The 17,514-nt window shown below is 40.4% G+C and overlaps 2 protein-coding genes across 10 annotated transcripts in view; one reads left to right on the top strand and one right to left on the bottom strand.

Moving 5' to 3' along the window:
• The first annotated feature begins 469 nt into the window (after window positions 1–469).
• On the top strand, window positions 470–15,337 carry tfg (trafficking from ER to golgi regulator). Of its 4 annotated transcripts, none has more exons than XM_044365135.1 (8): window positions 470–621; window positions 2,677–2,890; window positions 3,162–3,245; window positions 6,328–6,474; window positions 7,988–8,155; window positions 8,353–8,499; window positions 13,870–13,947; window positions 14,076–15,337. In XM_044365135.1, the coding sequence occupies exons 2-8, from the start codon at window positions 2,707–2,709 to the stop codon at window positions 14,471–14,473; spliced, it is 1,206 nt and encodes a 401-aa protein (XP_044221070.1). In that variant the 5' UTR covers window positions 470–621; window positions 2,677–2,706; the 3' UTR covers window positions 14,474–15,337. The 4 variants fall into 4 exon arrangements, with proteins under 4 accessions (XP_044221070.1, XP_044221069.1, XP_044221068.1 ...); XM_044365134.1 differs by having other exon boundaries at window positions 14,073–15,337; XM_044365133.1 differs by having other exon boundaries at window positions 13,870–13,962.
• A 1,019-nt stretch (window positions 15,338–16,356) lies between these two features.
• Window positions 16,357–17,514, bottom strand: part of LOC122991796 (target of Nesh-SH3) — a 49,760-nt gene continuing 48,602 nt past the window's right edge. For all 6 annotated transcript variants that reach the window (XM_044365127.1, XM_044365125.1, XM_044365126.1 and 3 more), the window contains one exon: window positions 16,357–17,511. In XM_044365127.1, the coding sequence (XP_044221062.1) occupies window positions 17,396–17,511 (116 nt within the window). In that variant the 3' untranslated portion in view covers window positions 16,357–17,395. The remainder of the gene's footprint in view (window positions 17,512–17,514) is intronic.

Raw genomic sequence — 17,514 nt, 5'->3', positions numbered from 1 at the left:
TTTTTACTTCAAGCTTCATCAAACCTTTGCTTTACTTATTGTAAATTACTGTATTTTATCTCCTTAAGCCTCTAAATGTTATTAAAACTTTTGTTTAACTGGTAGACGTCACAACATGTGACAAGGGGTGCCAGGCATACACTTTGCTTTATTTTAAGGGGTGTGAATGAATGAATTTATTTGATGATTTAAAAACCAAAAAGGGACACAAGCCAAAAAGGTTGGGGATCACTGATCTAAGCCAAGGTGGTAATCACAGTAACTACGTGTATTGTTATGTTTTCAGGTATTCTCCTTCAGGATCAGAAAGCCAAAATGATATATTTGTGTGTATGTCTAAAATAATGCATTGTGGACGGAATAAAAAATACATTTTTTCTCTTGAACTTGTTTAAGATTGATGTTTGATCATCTTTACTCTTTGGTGAGTAAATCACAGCGCACTTTGTACCGGATTGTCTGCGGCTGCGCGCAGTAAATGCCACGTACTGGGTGACGTTGACAGCCGAGAGGACACTTCCTGATGCTGGCAGCCGGGTCTAGCTAGGCTAGCTAACAGATTTCATTTTCACAGTTTGGGGAAACCTGTGAAATACAGCGTGGTCAAGTCGTCAGATACAGGTGAGAGGCATCTTGGGTTTGGTGTCAAACCATATTATAATGTAGTTTTAACCACGCAACATTTTTTTGCAGTCATTGATTGACTGTGTGTGGCTAGCTAGCAAGCTACCTATTTAGCGTTAGCCGGCTAATGTTACGCTAGCTCACCCAAACAGGTGTTGGGAGTGATTCATAGGAAGTATTTACAAAAAGATTCACACCACGACTAGCGATTAATCTGTTCTGATTAAGGAAAGTGATGATGTTGCATTACTATATAAAAATTTGTTGGCTTAACTAGCTCTGAATGTTTATTTATGGTAGCTGTTACAAAGTTAGCTACATTGGAAACCTGTTTTTGCTGACCGGTTGCTAACAACGCGAAGTTGATTTTGAGGCAGATTATTTTGAGGTGAACAAACGTTAAACAGTGGACTTTTAACTGTATTGTTTTTTTACTTAAAGCATAGTATATAGTCTGTCCTGTCATCGTTGACACTGCAGTGAAACGGCCTAGCAAACTTAATAAGTGAAAGTAACGTTATGTGCGCCACTGACAGATGACTCTGCGATTTAGCGTCGCAGATAAATAATGTGGGAGGTATTTGAAACGTTTGATTACGGTTTACCAATCGTTAATCTCAGTCGAAATCTATTTGTTATCGTAGTTGCTCTGCTAAACGTTAGCTACCACACAATCCTTAGCATCCAGCCAATTATTCATCTGGCCGGGACAGGCAAAGCCGGAGCGTCTCTGAGATTGAATTCACAGTAATATATTGTGAATTCAATCCAACTGGTGACGACATTCGATCGAGCAAACACACACTGATGTACCACAGACAGCAGGCTAACTTGACTGTATAAGATACAAGTTACAGTTAAACGAAATCTGTGAGTTTTAAGAATTTCACTAATGATGTCATAAATAATGTCTCATGCATGATCCAATTACATTGCACTTAAAAAGCCACTAAACATAATGGAAAGATTAAATTATTTAATTAAGTGGGCTTGCATTTTGGGTCAAAGTGTGTTATGAGTTCTGTCATAGCTTGGAAGAGACTATGCCACATCACTTGGTGACGTTTGACCCTTAGACTCTGCAGATAAAGTGAAATTGCATTGTATTGCAACTGCATAGCATAGCCTTGATTGGATTGTCCTCTTATTGTGATAAAGATTATAGTCAGTATAAATTGACCTAAATAAACATGTTACTAACCCTGGGGGGCATAGTCTGATTGTTTAGAAGTGAACATTGCCAAATCAAATCCATTTTCCAGGCTCTGAAAGTAAAGGGCAGCACTCTCCCTCTGTCCCTCTGTTTGTAATTGTCAGGGTACCCTCAAGCAAGTCAGTAAAGCTCAGTTATAGTCAAGAGCAGCTGCTAATTTCATCATCACCCGAATGTACTTGTTAATGTAATAACCACATTTTAATCAAAACAATGACTTGCACAAATCCATTCTTACCTGAGGCCTCAGTTTTACTGCTATGATGAGTGCATTTTGTTGTTTTTATGTACTGTGATGATATTAAAGACATATGTTTCATGAAATCCCTTTTTATTTAAGATTTAAACATTCCCATTGTACCTATTAAGAAAAGTTCATTGAAAGTGGAGGAGGTTTTCTGACCAGTTTGAATGATGTTATTTTGTTCCCAAAAATGACTGCACATATAACTGTGAACAGTTTAGAACTTTCAATACTGAGCTAAATAATCATTATGATTGTAACCATAATCTTGCAGCCCAGTGGTGCAGCATGTCACTGGCATTGCAACATGTAAGGCTGACCACGCTCTAGTGTCCAAACCCTTGATTACATCCCACAGGAAACAGATTACAGAAATATCTGCAATTTTTATTTACAATTGATAAAAGACCTTAGTTATTCACAACCTCCCTAACCAATTTTATAAATAACCATGCAGCTTATCTATCCATCCATCTTATCCTTATATCATCCTGTTTGTCATAAGTAAAGTTTATGTTGGAAAGGAAATCCGGGACAGCAGGCTCATTGCTTAATTGGTTGTTTTTAAAACCGCTTCCTCTCTGACCCTGTTAAGTGGTTGGAGCAGAAGAGGTCGGACGGCACAATGAACGGCCAGCTGGACCTGAGCGGGAAGCTGATCATCAAGGCCCAGTTGGGTGATGACATCAGACGCATCCCTATCCATAACGAAGACATTACTTACGATGAGCTGGTGCTGATGATGCAACGGGTCTTCAGAGGCAAGCTGCAGAGTAACGACGAGGTTACCATCAAATACAAGGATGAAGGTGAGTCGGGACACTTGGCTCGGGTCTCCCCTGTCCTAATTATTCTTAAGAGTAAAAATGTCAGTGTTAAATTTTCCCCTGATCAGATTATTTATTGTAAAGTAGTGTGCTGTTGTACTGATGACATGAACATATCATCTGTTCACTTGACCATGTAATTCTAATAAGGGAATACAGGGTTGGGTTTTTTTTGGTATCTTAATATATTTTCTTTAATAGAGATAATTTGCCATACAGTGAATCACATGTTCTCTCTTTTCCATTTTTGTAGATGATGACCTCATTACCATCTTCGACAGCTCTGACCTCTCCTTCGCAATCCAGTGCAGTAGAATACTCAAACTGACTTTGTTTGGTAAGATGTCGAATTATTCCCTTTCAATTGAACTTTGCTTTGAGAAATCCCACACTTTAAACCTGTAGGTTTTTAAAGTCTTTATTTCATGATAAACTGTACACCAGGATGTTTTGTCTGCTGTGATTGGAGATTCATTTACAGCAACCAGTCACTGGAGGGCAGTCTAGCTTATGCTTCTCACAACAACTCTCTGTGTGTCTCCATCCAAGTGAAAGTTGTCTGCCCTCCCTTATGACTAATTTGTGGTGGAATTTCTGTGTGTCACTAAGGGCTGGTTCAGCAGACAAACAATATAGACAGTAGATTGATGCATTCACAAAAGATCTTTATACTAGTTATACTGTTTCTTAATCTTAAATATTTGCCACTTTTTTAGTCCACAATCACCCAATAGCCCTGTAGCTGTGTGACTTCAGATGTAGGTCATAGAAGAATTAATTACATTTTACCAAACAACCAGTTGGGCACACCCGAACATGTCATGTTGATGCCTGTTTTTCTCAGTAATAACAACAAGTTGCATCAAGTGTTGCCATATTTCAGGGTTTTTACAAGACTATTTGAATGCAGTACCTTACTTGGCCTGAATTATAATTTGATCAGTGCTTGAATCAGAATCAAAAAAATGTTCTGTTTCTTGAAAACAAGACGAGCCCAGCAACTACATGGCATACACATGAAGCTAAGTTCTTTAGAAATTTGATCCTTTCCAGACATAAACAGACAAAACAATAAGTACATAAATCACATTCAGCATTAATATTTAGTCTCAAAGTGCATTCTGTCTGCTTTTTGAAAAAAAACACGATTAAAAGGTTTGTTTTCACACATAAATTATGGGCATGAAAGTAAAGAATGCAGACGCATGCAAAGTTAATGATGAAGTATATTGTACATCATTAATTTAATTGTACTGATCAAATATGCCATCTGGGACTGTTTTTTTTTCAATCACAGCAAAGAATACATGTCCATATAAGGCCATAAACAGCAGAGGGTCAGCATCTGTAAATTTCTAAATACATGTTGATTTTACTAATGAAATGTCCCAGCAAGCTGTTTCTACATTACATGTGTTTTTTGTTCATGTTCATGAATTATTTTATTTCCTGTAAATGTTATTCATTTAAAGGCAGGAGTATGTTACAGTGTTTTGCTATTATATAGCCTAATTGTGTCTCTATTCTGCCAGGATTCAAACTGTGGTTGGGATTTACTGGTATGGCAATACAGGCATGAATAATTGTCAAACTTTAAGACATTGAATCTAAGAAATATTGCTATCAGCTATGAAAATGTGTCATAAGCATAGCACACATGGACTTTAATCACTATAATGTAACAATCTAATCTAGATCTAAAGCTCAATATGACTCTCACAAAGTTAAACATGCAGTAACACACACTCACTCTACTCTTCAATGTGTAATAACAACATGTTTGCTGTGCTGCACTTCCAGCCAGTCTGTCCTCTGGTTGCTGCTATTATCAGCCAGGCATCCGTAAGATGTTTGTTTCTTTTCTTCTTTTAAAAATATTTTACTTCCTCCCAATCGAGGCTGAGCCATGGCTCGTCATCACATGTCATGACCTCACGTGGAACTGATATTCTCCGACATGTGTCGATATTCAAAGCGAGCGAGAGTAGATGGAATCTCATGGCAGCTCGTGTCTCAGGCAATGCCTCATGACCCCGTGCATCTCTGTTCAGCATTATCCACTCAAACTCAAGAAACTTGTGTGAGAAAGGAATGTCCGGCAATTTTCACTCTCACATTTCATTGTTTTGCAATGGAAATTCCACTCCTCTATCACTTAGTATTAGGAAAATGAGAGTTGAAAGTAGTTAAGAGTGACCCGTGTGGTTCAGGTCACGAAGGGTCACTCTGCCAAGTCATAGTACCTTATGAATCATGGAGGTACAGTCCATAATAAACAACTTAATCCTGTGTTTCCTACAGTTTTACCTGTTTGCCTGATTGTTTTAATTTCATCTTCAAATATGCATTTAAGCACTGTATGTTATTTTACTTTTTAAATAAACACACAGTAAGAGGAAAGACAAGCTGGACTACAAGCCGGTGCCTTCTTGCTGAATGTTCCACAGTTTCATTGTTTTGCTGAATGCCTAGCTGGTGGGGTGCAGTGATGATGACGGAGATCCCTGTGTTGGTCTGGCTTTTGTTGTGAATGGCTTTGCGGACTCAACCATGTGATAGATTATCCCTGTAATACCAGATATTCAGAGTGCAGAGCTAACAGAATTGGGACAGATCATCATTTAATATGCACACATACTTAGTTTAGAATTAACAGATTTTCCAAGTCATTTAACTTAATGATTTGGTGGTTGTTTTACATGATGCATGTTACTGTGTATCACAATGCTGTTTTTTTCAGTTATCTGCTAATGAGATACTATACATTAGGACTGTTTAATTAACTATTAATCAATATTTACCAGTCTAATAGAGTGAACAACACTTGAATATTCATCAGTGTATACAGCCAACAACGATTTGCCTCAATATGAAGTGCACACATTATTCATACATGTATATTGGGAGCTGTTAGTCCCCTATAAGCATGTATGTGTATTGTCAGTCTGTTAGTCTGTTTACTTTCTCGGGGTGTGAGGTTATGCTGCTTGGTTTTCCTGCCACATTTGGTTTGGTTTACTATCTGCCAGGCTGTTGACACTCTTCTGTATAAGACTGACCCAGAAAGTCTTAATAGCTCATTGCTGCAACTTATTTGTAGACCATGATCTATGTCAACAAGTGGTTCAAGTTAAAGACAGCATTGCCCCAGGTGGGGAATGATCAGAATTAATGAGCTCCATATTCAGTAATGCACAAAAAAGCCCCATTAATAACGGTGCTGACCAGGGGATTGCTGTATTCTGTAAAAGCGATCAGGCCTCGAGCTTTATCCATCAGCCTCCTCGAAGTCTAACACACAAAGACTGTGCAGAGATGGAGAAATGTTTGACTTTGCTAAATCAGTCCCCAAACAGATGACAAACAGATACTTAATTTGTTCCCTTGTGTCCCCTAAATTCATCTCTTGTTATCTTCAGTGAATGGTCAGCCACGACCTTTGGAATCCAGTCAGGTGAAATACCTGCGCAGGGAGCTCATCGAGCTCAGGAATAAAGTCAACAACCTCCTGGATAGCCTGGAGCCCCCCACAGAGCCCGGTCTGGCTGCTACAGCACCTGACAATGGTAAGTACTCCCCCACACATGCGAATACACACACGCATACACGTATACACATTGTAATGCCTTGAGTCTTCTTGCAGTATGTGTGTGCACATCTGCTCTTTGAATTGTTTTAACACAAGAACTCTTAAACCTGCAGTGCAGAACTTTTACATATAAATTAATGTCGGTAACATTCAAGCCCTTGCCCAACGAGTTCACGCAATACTGATTAAGCCTATCACTGCCAGATAAATCTCTCTGTACTTCACAGTACAGTTTTTATTCTGGTGTTGGGTTTGACATTCCTGCACTGGCCGGATGAATGCACACTGCGCCTGTTCTATGGGCCAGCCGCCTTCTGGTTAGCTCTCTGCTAACTTGAATGGGGATAAAATAATTTAATCGTGCGGCTCTTCTAGACTTTCCAAATGTTATCGGACCGAATGGATCAAATTCTGATAGTGAGATGAGTCATATCCCTGGGGTTGTGTTACACTTAAAACAATTTATCTACCGTTTTACAGTAGAAACTACTGTAGGCTACGGCAGAGCCTATGATGTAAGCATGTGTCGACAGTGTTTTTGTAATTACTCTCACTGCTAGAAGGGGGAGACATAAGTCCCACACTCCAGCTTTAACTTCTGCCTGCTGATGAAAAATTTAAATCGATAGGTGAGATAAACTTGCTGAATCCACAACAAACATTCTGTCCCATTAGTTAATGGCATGTGTGCACACGAACAGTCCAGATGATTTGATTTCTCTTTTTGTTTTTGTTTTGTTTTTGGTTTTTTGGGGGGGGGGGGATTTGTTTGTTTTTTTAGATCACAAACCTTCTCTCTTAATCCCACAGATGGAAATTGCAATGCCTCCTTAACGCTTGTTCATATTCCACATACTCACTGCCAGAATTGTAACATCTGTATCCCACAGATACAGGCACAAGAATGAGATAATTGATAAGAGTCAGTTATTGTTGGAATGATTTAATAACTCTTTTCATGTGAATATTTGTCTGGAATTATACACTGCTTTAATTACATACTGCATATGTTGTAGTTCAGTCCAGTCTGACTATGGTCACTCACCTCCACAGACGCCCTTCCCTGTATAAAATCTGATTTTGTATTTTGTGTGTTTGTAATTCTCTGTGAGCTGTAACTTTACGCAGCTTTTTATTTCTGCCCACTCCTGAGCACGTACATATTCATATGCGATTTGGCTTGAATCAAGGAATGAAGTGGACAGAGGTGATCTGTAGTCTGCCTTTTGGCACCCTGCTCAGACAAACAGGTGGATTTATTTTTCGAGTTATAATCAAGGTCAACGTTTATTAGGCTTTGGCAATGATAATTTTTAAAAACCTGTTTGTGAAGATTACTCATACATCGTCACATACCCCTTTTACTACATGTTTGTGTTCATGGTGTAACAACAAATGTGTTTATAATTGACAAGTGCAAAATGTGGCACATGTGTATTGCAACATTGCAATCTGCTAGTGCTTACTCATTTTCCTGGCTGTGTTTCTAGAATCAGTGGATGGGCGTGAGGGCAAGGTGGTGACAGCAGAAACCACAGTGAAACAGGCGACCCCAGTTAGCGCAGCCAGCATGTCAGCCTTCGACCCATTAAAAAACCAGGATGAGGTCAACAAGAATGTCATCTCCGCTTTTGGCCTGAGCGAGGACCAGCCCCCAGGTATCACACACTAACCAACCGCAGAAAATTAAGGATGCTATTGTAAATTAATCTGACTTTAATCTTTGCAATTACGACTGGTGCGTCACTTTTAAATTTAACAGATGTTCTTTGGCTTGCTTGCTGTTTTGTTTTAACTGTCACATAAGGCATTCATATTTCCAGCACATGCCTGTCTCCCTCTGTGGTGTCTGTAGCTCTGCCAGCGGTTGCGCCAGAGGAGCGCTCAGGAACTCCTGACAGCATTGCTTCCTCCTCATCTGCAGCCCCTCAGCCAGGAGTGCCCCCTCAACCACAGGCTCCCTATCCTGGAGTACAGCAGGCACCCCAAGCTGGCATGGATGGTGAGACACGTGCACACATACCATGTTTAACACAGCATAATAGGTGAACAGACAGGTACTCCTCTGAGGTATGCACAATGGAATATTGATCAAAAGACCATGTGGGGACCAGCTATCAGAGGACCACTTAAGGTGGACCAGCTATTCTGAATCGTCTTCATAGCTGGCTATAGGTCAGTGCTTTCACATAAACATCCTTTGAAGAATGATGAGAGGGAGGATTCTGGGATTTGTTGCACTAGTCGATGACTCAAAGCATGCTTGCATGGTGCGCAAGTTAAAATCATTAGTAGCCCATTGATATTAATGATAGTGTGAAACTTAAGCAGCGGCGCTCATAATTCAGAATGAATATAGGGGAAACACTGCTCCAGAAACATGTGCACCCATGTCACAATCACTACAGTCCTGCATGTGAGATGTAATTTCATCCCACTCCTTGTTGTGCCCACTCTTGAAACTATTACATATTCATGTGTGATTTAGTAACATGATAGACTAGGACCATACTATAATACCATTGTTTAGTGTCTGTGTCACTTACCATCATTTTATCTCTCATAGGATTACAGACAGTATCACTTTCATCCTGCCAGAGATCCATAGTAGATTAGATCTGGTGAAACATTAATGGAGTGGAAGAATATTATATGTGATGTGATATGTAAAATGATATGAGCAGAGCAAACTAAAGGAAACCGAGAAAATGAAGAAGATGCAGCACATAATTTAAATTGAAATAATTAATGGAGAAGCTTAGTTGATAGGATGAATATACTGTTGTTGTTTTTTTTTACCAAGTTACATTAACTGAAGTTTGCAGTTTACTGCATCAACTGTAAGAAAATGCTTGCTCCCTGTTTTTGGTAATCTGTTCCATTCTGCGGTTGAAGCAGCAGGTCTCCCTGAATGAGAAATAATCCATCTTAATCATCAGTATGTAAACAAGAGTATCCATGGAATTAGCATTTATCTTCATCTGCAGAGACCTTATCACAGTTCTCCCCTGTGTGCAATCTTTAACACAGACATGTTGGGCCCAAACTCAAGTCCTAAATAAAGATAAATGAACAAAGGATCAGGCGGTATGATGGCAAAAACAAAGCTTATTTTTGCCTAATTTTCTCACCACAGTATCTGGGATACAGCTCGGGGGAAGTTTAACATGTCCATTGACTTTATCCAAGGATCTTGTTTAATGGATAAGGATGCCAGTTTTCTGTATTTTTCTTATTGGTCCAGCTGAATGTGGAGACCACTTGAGCATAGGAGATGCCTTTTTGATGCAGCGTGTGAGAGGCATTACTTTCATTTCATTCAGAGCAGTCACAAGGCTGACTTCTGACCACACCTGCGACACGATCAGCACACATGTGGTATGAGTTCTCCCATTTAACTGGTGGTTTATGGTTTGGCCTGGTTAGCACTGCAGGACCAAACCGTAGGGCTTCATAAGAGTTTAGTTGGTCCAGAAGGAAGACTTATTCTGTCAGTGGGTTGGCCAACGACACATCATGTTGCACACAAACAGCCAGCTCAACAGAAAGCTGTTCATGGTTCTTTCTTTTTTCTTTTTTTTTTTCTCCTTCCATAACAGAAGGACTGGGGAAAAACAACAGATGGCTTAGTATCATAAGTAACTTGGTCTTTCATATTTGTTATTTGATTCTGACCGTTACTTTCAGCGTTACTAGATGTGGTGACTCAGGGATGCCGTTATGGAGGTCAGTCAAGCTTACTGAAATGAAGATGGGATTTTTTTATGGAATTGCTATTTTCAAGGAAGAGTTTCAAGTTCCCATTGCTGTGTCAATATTGGCTGTAGCTAGCGAGATGTGAGGTAATAAGTGATTCAGCCTAACCCCCTGTGTGAGCAAGAATTTAGCAAGACTTCCTCCCACCTCCCAGGGAATTTTTCTGTAGCTGAAGCTGCACTCTGAGCTCCCCTGTGGAAAGAGAAGTAAAAAAGAAAGTAAAAATATATTTCCCCCCAAGTGATCAGTGAAGTATCATTATTAAACAGATTTGTAGCTTTTGCTTGACACCATCTTTTAATCTTTTGATGGGATTTTAGATATCTCAATATATCTCGAAGCCGAACTTGGCAACAAACAGTTCGTCCTCTCCTCATCCATTCCTTCATCACAGTATCCCTTCCTCATCTCTTTCCTTACGCCCAAGCAAGGCTGCACATGGTTGGCACATAGAGAAATTAAACCAGATCCTGCCCAGCCGCCTCTCCCAAATGACCCCTCCTCACTCTTTGTCCTCATTTTCTTCCTTGCTCTGGATGCAGAGACTGTTTGTCAGTATGACAGCCTCAAGGCAAATCAGAACAGCCAGTCGATGTACAAGAATTTATGAAAGGGTAATACATGAGATTAGACGCCAACTGAGCATGTGTGGTTTTTTAAAGGCAGCCTTAAGCTCACTTTTAATGCAAGCTTAGATTACACGTCGCCATGAGAATGCTGCTAATGAGATCCATAAGCAGATGGTAAAGATTTCAACCTGTTGTCTGTCAGATGCCGATGGACCCTTGGCAATAATTTACATCTGTGTAAGAAAGAAAGAAAGCGTAAACACATGCATATGTTGCAACGGCTCAGACAGTTGCGTGGGGCTCTTTATCAGATGGGCAGACATGTGTTTGGTGTGACATGTTTATTTAAAACTAAGACCATGTTCTTATGACTCCTTATAAAGGCATGCTCAGAGGTCAACAGAACTACAGCCAAATGCTTTGTTCCTATGAACATCATTTTCCTAACTTCGGGTGTCTCCGCTTTTGAAACCGTGCAGCTCTGCCAGGGAGCCCCTAGTCATGTCTGTCCCACGATCGCTTAGCAAGCCGATGGCCGAACTCTTGGCTAAAGTGAGGTGAAACGAACTCGTCGTGCCAATGCAGTTTAACAGCCACGCATCCTTCTGTCAGTCTTACATAAGACTCCTGATGGATTACAGGCCAGGGAGAACAGGAGAAGCAGCCAATTTCACACACATGCCTTTTCACACAATAAAGACCATGGTGCTTATGTTAAAAGTGCTGTCAGTGAGATAACACATGGTTGCCACATCACTGCTTTGCTTATAAAAAAGACACTATACAGAGGTAAAGTGTTTTTAGCAGTATTTAGTTGTCAAGTGTCTCCTTGACCATGCAAAGTAATATTAGTTTTCAGACTGTAAGTACATTGAGCATTAGCCTCTTCAACTATATATGTTTATTTTAAATGTAAAAAGTAAATTTTCTTTCAGACAATATATGGTACACGTACTGTACAGTAAGTGCTGCTTTGAATGTTTAAATCATGAACCACTGGATAGAAAAGAATCATTTTCCTCCACAGTATGGAATTATAATAATAACATTAATTGTCATTCTTGAGTACATTGAGGTTCTTGAACATTAGGACAGAACCATTTGATAGGAGCTCATAGTCTTTTCAGCTTTGCTCTATTCAGACTCAAAATTTTAAGTGCCACCATATCAGACCTCCCAAAGAGTGGAAAAGCACTAGTTCTTTAAAACCAGTCAACTCTGATGTGGCTCTCTTTCACTCTTTGTGCTTTTCGTGCGTAGTCACCCCAATTTATATGCCAGGCAGGCAATCTGGGGGTAAGATTTGGGCCTTGTATAAGGGGAACCATTGGTCTGCCAAGTCTTCATTCAATGGAAAACTTTGTAAGCTAATTAGAATAAAAAGTAAAAATTTTCCATGTTTTTGAAACATAAAAAAGATGTGCAATGGCGTCCCTCTTAAGCAAGATAATATTGATTATTCGTCATGCTACTCAAATGTGGCTAATACGTCTAACACGATGTTCCAGGCTCCCTTTGGGTGTTCAGAGGTCTTATAAGGATTACTATTTAAGTCACAGCACTGAGTCAAGTTAAGAAGTTGTAGAGATGATTGTGACCATCCTCCACATGTGCATGCAGGCGATGTGGACTGGTGAAGTCATGGTTAATAAAAGTACAGCAGGAAGTCGCTGTCTGCAAACATAGACATGTCTGGTGAAGAGGACGGCGCCTGTTGAGTTGTGCATGTCTGTGTGTATACAGCATCTTGATAGTGGGTTTATACGTCAGCCACAGTTTTAAGAGGTTTTGCATCTTTTCTTTGTGTGTATGTGTGTTTATGTCTACTCGGGCACCTGCACGCTGCTCTCTAGCCTCAAGCCAATTCTTACTGTAATGTGCCACAGAGAGATTTCTGCGGGTATTGCACTCTTAGCAACAAACACTTATATCAAAGTGGTTGCAGCTGTTTCTATTGAAGCACTCGTGTTTTATGCTGTCCAGCTGCACAGGTGTTTCCATGCAGATACAGAAACCATATTTACACTTAGTCACTTCACGTGTCTTGGGTGTATCGGATAGCTATCCAATATCACAAAAGCCAAGTGTAAATGCATCCAAGAAGCATTCGAGACGCATTGCAGTCCAACTGAACACGTTCTTGCCAGATGTTGAAAAGGGTTAAATGCATGTCACTCCAAGACACTTACGTACTCCGCCCAACTGTAACTACATCAGTAAGTGGTCTGTTGAAGCCTCCGCAGGCTCTGTCCCCTGTGATAATGGAAGCTGAAGTTACACAGAAATTAGCCATTGTGGCTCCAGTGATTTCAACATATTCGATCATACTGAAATGGCTGTTGTAGTGTGAATCTGTGGGTGACAGCATTGATCAGTGTGGGTTAGGGAGCAGCCAGTTATCCATGACTGTGTCCAAAATCATTCCCTCATTCAACACTCCGTATATAATACACACTTCATAGTTCACTCAATAGAGAGCAGTAAATTAAGATTTTAAAGTTACTAATCACCCTCATTTTGCCTCATCACTGACAGATGTAGAGTCACACTACAGTAATTTTCAGATCTGTAAAACGCTGCCTATTGCATTGTGGGATTGTTAGCAGAAAGTATTGTACGTGTCATGGACACACAAATTTACACCCTCAAATAAAATGGCAGAGAGTAAATAAAGTACACTATTTCGGAAAGAGTGATTTCAGACACAGCCCAAGTGCTTGTGTTAGTGGATTGTTGTGGATAGTTATTTGTTTGAACTAAACTTTGTTTTTGGCAGCTTTAGGTGCATTACCACCACTCTCTGGGCTTGAGTGGGGCTGACCATGATTTGCATATAGTCCAGAACAACCAAGACGTATTACAGTCAGATATCTGATTGAGAGAGACAGAGACACATACTGTATGTGGCTTTGTGTAAATGAAAGTGTCTTAAATCTCATATGACACACTCGAAACTACAACTCTAAATGAGGCTAGAATGTCACATAGATGAATGAATAGTGGCTTATATCGATGACATTTTTTTCTCTGGCTTGTGCTGTCTTCAGGTCAGGTGTATCAGCAGTACCAGGCTCCAGGTGGATACCCGCCTCAGCAACCAGGAGCCCCACCACAGCAGCAGTACGGTATGCAATACCCTGGTAAGAGCAAAAATGGTCAAAATACAGTTTGTGGTTTGTTGCTAAGTGAGGTGGATTTCTTTCCTCTCTGGAGTGAATTAAAGAGATTTTCTTCTACTTCCCTCTCTCAGCAGGATACAGCTCTCAGCCCGGAGCCCCTCAGCCCGGTCCACCACAGCCACAGCAGCAGTTCCAGAACTACGCGCCTCCCTCCTCCCAGGCTCCTGCCCCCGGTCCAGCCCCAGCCCCGGGCTTCCAGGGTGGCCAGCAGCAGCCTCATCCATCTCAGGGAGCCCAGCAGTATCCACCAGGAGCCTTCCCTCCCCAAAACTATACCTCCCAGGCCTCCCAGCCTGCCAACTACAGCCTGCCGCCCAGCTCCCAGCCCGGCTCAGGGTACCAGCCCCGCCCGGGATACACCCCGCCTCCAGGCAACACCGTAACCCCTCCACCCGGAGCTGCTAACCCGTACGCTCGCACCCGCCCCCCTTACGGCCAGGGCTACACTCAGCCAGGGCCTGGATACCGGTAAAAGAGGATAGTGGATGATCCTCACACACACCCAAACCCCCCAACCCTCTATGTGGCTCCAACTGTTTGGACTGGATGCAGGAAACATGCTTTACTGCTCTGCATCTCCCCTCCTACAAATATCAAGTCCAAATATGAAACAAGCAAACCCCCCCCCCCCCCCCCCCCCCCCCCGAAGTCTGATGGTTAGTGTTTGTATGCTGTCTCTCCAACACACCACTCTGTTCCGGCCTTGGCGTATGTACCTTGTTTTTTTTGTTTTTTTTTCCGTCATCTCCTGTCACCACCACCGTCTGCCCTCATGTATCCGTCTTTGTAAAAATGTAACCAGTCTGTATGCACACATCTGGAAGACCAAAACAGGCTGTCTCACAAACTCTTGTTTGTTGTTCTTTTCATGGTAACACTTCATTTTGCGAGTGAGATCAGCATCCTCGTACTGCATCTGCGTCATACGCCTCAACCATCTATGTTTGGTTTACTGGATGCATTTATAAGACACTACCTAAATGAAATGTTACCCCTTGATGTTATGTTATGTCTGTTTGCTTTGTTTTTTCTTTATTTGATCAATTTCACCACCATGTCGGTATTAATGATTTGTCAATGAAACTGCCCCATGTTGGGAACACTAGCTAAGTGATGGCTTATGGGAGTTGTAGATCCCAGTGTCATGAAAAAAAGGTTTTCTTTGTTTAGCTCGTTCTATCACCTCCAGTAAAACTTGCTATTGCTCTGTCTTTCTCTTTCTCTTATCACTGGTTTTTACTAAAAATCAAAGCAAATTCCACCTTCAAGTGAGATTAGTTGTTTATGTATAAACTGTAACATTTTTTTCTTGAACCTAATAAATGATTGAGACCCAGATGGAGTTTGTTTTTTACTTTTTGTTTTGATACTGTGTTGCTCTTGGCACTGTCAGCTTGCCGTCTTTCTCTTAACACTCACACACTGTTTGTGGTTTCTGAGTTCATGTCTGTTAAGTTTGGCTTCTCCTTTCTCCTTCTTCCCCAACCGGATATGGAAAACTGTGGTAATGCTGGTGTCCCTACTTTGTTTTCCTGTCTGAGGGTTGTGGTTGGCTGAGACATGTGGCTGGTCTTTCATGTCAAACTGTCTAACTGAGTGAGGGCAATTGAGCACAAAGGGTTTATTAAGGATAATTTAGAGAAGTTATCGAATACCCTCATTGTAATCAGTGCCAAGCTGAAATCACTTTTTAGATGGGTTTGACCACTGTACTGTAAGTGGTCAGTAATATTGATAGCACAGTTAGGGGTTTATTATATAGGTTTAATGTCTACCACTGGAGTTAAATTCTGTATTACATACTTACCATTACATGCACTCTGTTTCAGACTCGGATCAGAATTTGAGCACAAAAATACAGTGGTAGTGCATCATAAAAAAGAAGTTTGACAATTTGGAAAATATGCTTATTCGCTTGCTTGCAGAGAATTAATAAGATTGACACCCCTCATGTGTCTGTATGCTTAGTATGAAGCTATCTTCAGCAGCCAGGATAACTTTGCTTAGCATAAAGACTGGACATGTGGAATTTGCTACCCTGACTTGACAACTAATTAACATGTAACAGGTGTAAAAATAATAATTAGCCATTTTACAAGGGTTAAGAAATAGTTTGTACTATTAAACAAACAAGATAAAATGTATTAATGAGTTTAGAGGTGCTGGTAGGCTAGCAGCAGTTTCCCCATGTTTCCAGTCTCTGTGCTAAGTTAAGTTAGCTTCATATTTACTGCAAACACATGAGAGTGGTACCAAAATGTAATGAAACTCATGGCAATAAAGGAAACAAGGGTATTACCCAAAATGTTGAACTTTTCCTTTAAATGTAAGGCATTGAAGTCAGATGGAAATGGATATCGGTAAATATAAAAACAAGATTTATTGCTGAACATCGTCTACATGGTACATCAAAAACAACCGCAGTCATATAACAGATGTGGAAAAAACTTTGTTTCTCTAAAGTTTTATGTACATTTTGCATGTTTGAACAGAAACACATAAATTATCATTTCACAATGAAGCGCAGTTTATTGTTTTTAATATATATTTTATTCTTTTATAAAATACCAGAAAAGATTGCATGGGCATTAAAAAATACAAGTCTTCTGTTTCCAAGTTATCCCATAGAACCTCTGGGCTCAAGTTTTGGCTTTTTCACAATAGATCAACAATTTGGCTGAAGCTGTTACATCCATGACATGATATTCAAACTTGAAAACTATCATCTGTGATCCCTGGTACACATACTGTATTTCACACCATATACATATATGAACAAAAGTTTAATACTGTGCAAACTGTAACTGCTAATAATCTCATAGGGCCAGTAGAAGGTAAATTCTGCATGTCTGTGTGTACTTGTGTTCTTGTATTTTACAACATCCAAATGTACAATCAATATATGATTGGTACTTCATTTCTGTATACAAATGAACAATCTATGTGTGTGTTCATAGCCATGCAAGTATTGGGAAGTACTTTTACTTTCTCTTCTAAAAGCCCGAGCACACACAAGATATTCAATAACAATCCCTTGATAAATAATATCATACAAGTTATTACATTTTGGGAGCCAGCTTCCCAACATTTTCTCTGTTATTACTGTATATTCAACGTTTTGGTTCACTCAAACTCCTGCATTCTTTCATCCATTGTGACATGTTTGATAAATAGAGAAATTAAGACAAATGTTACACCCCATAGAGTTGTGTGACACCTATTAGTCCTGTACAGGTTCATACCTGGGAGTTCAAACAGAGAGACCCATCTACAGTGTCCATGGTAACATGAAAGAGAGGCCCACTCCCCCTTGGGCCAAGTCAGGCGTCTTTGGTACTCCTCTTCTTCCTCACCACCAAGGAAGTCACCCTTCCTGGACAGCCCTGTGGAGGGCTTACCACTTCCCAGGTATGGGCGTGCCGCACTCATACCAACCTACGTAAGTAACGTGCGACTTCCCTCCAATCTCTCCGAAATTAACAGGTTCCTGTCTCATTGCTCTGTAGAAGCCTG

The sequence above is a fragment of the Thunnus albacares genome, chromosome 11 (genome assembly GCF_914725855.1).
Source record: "Thunnus albacares chromosome 11, fThuAlb1.1, whole genome shotgun sequence".
NCBI lineage: Eukaryota > Metazoa > Chordata > Actinopteri > Scombriformes > Scombridae > Thunnus > Thunnus albacares.
Note: the sequence above shows the minus strand (reverse complement) of the source record. Positions and strands in the feature narration are given on the sequence as shown.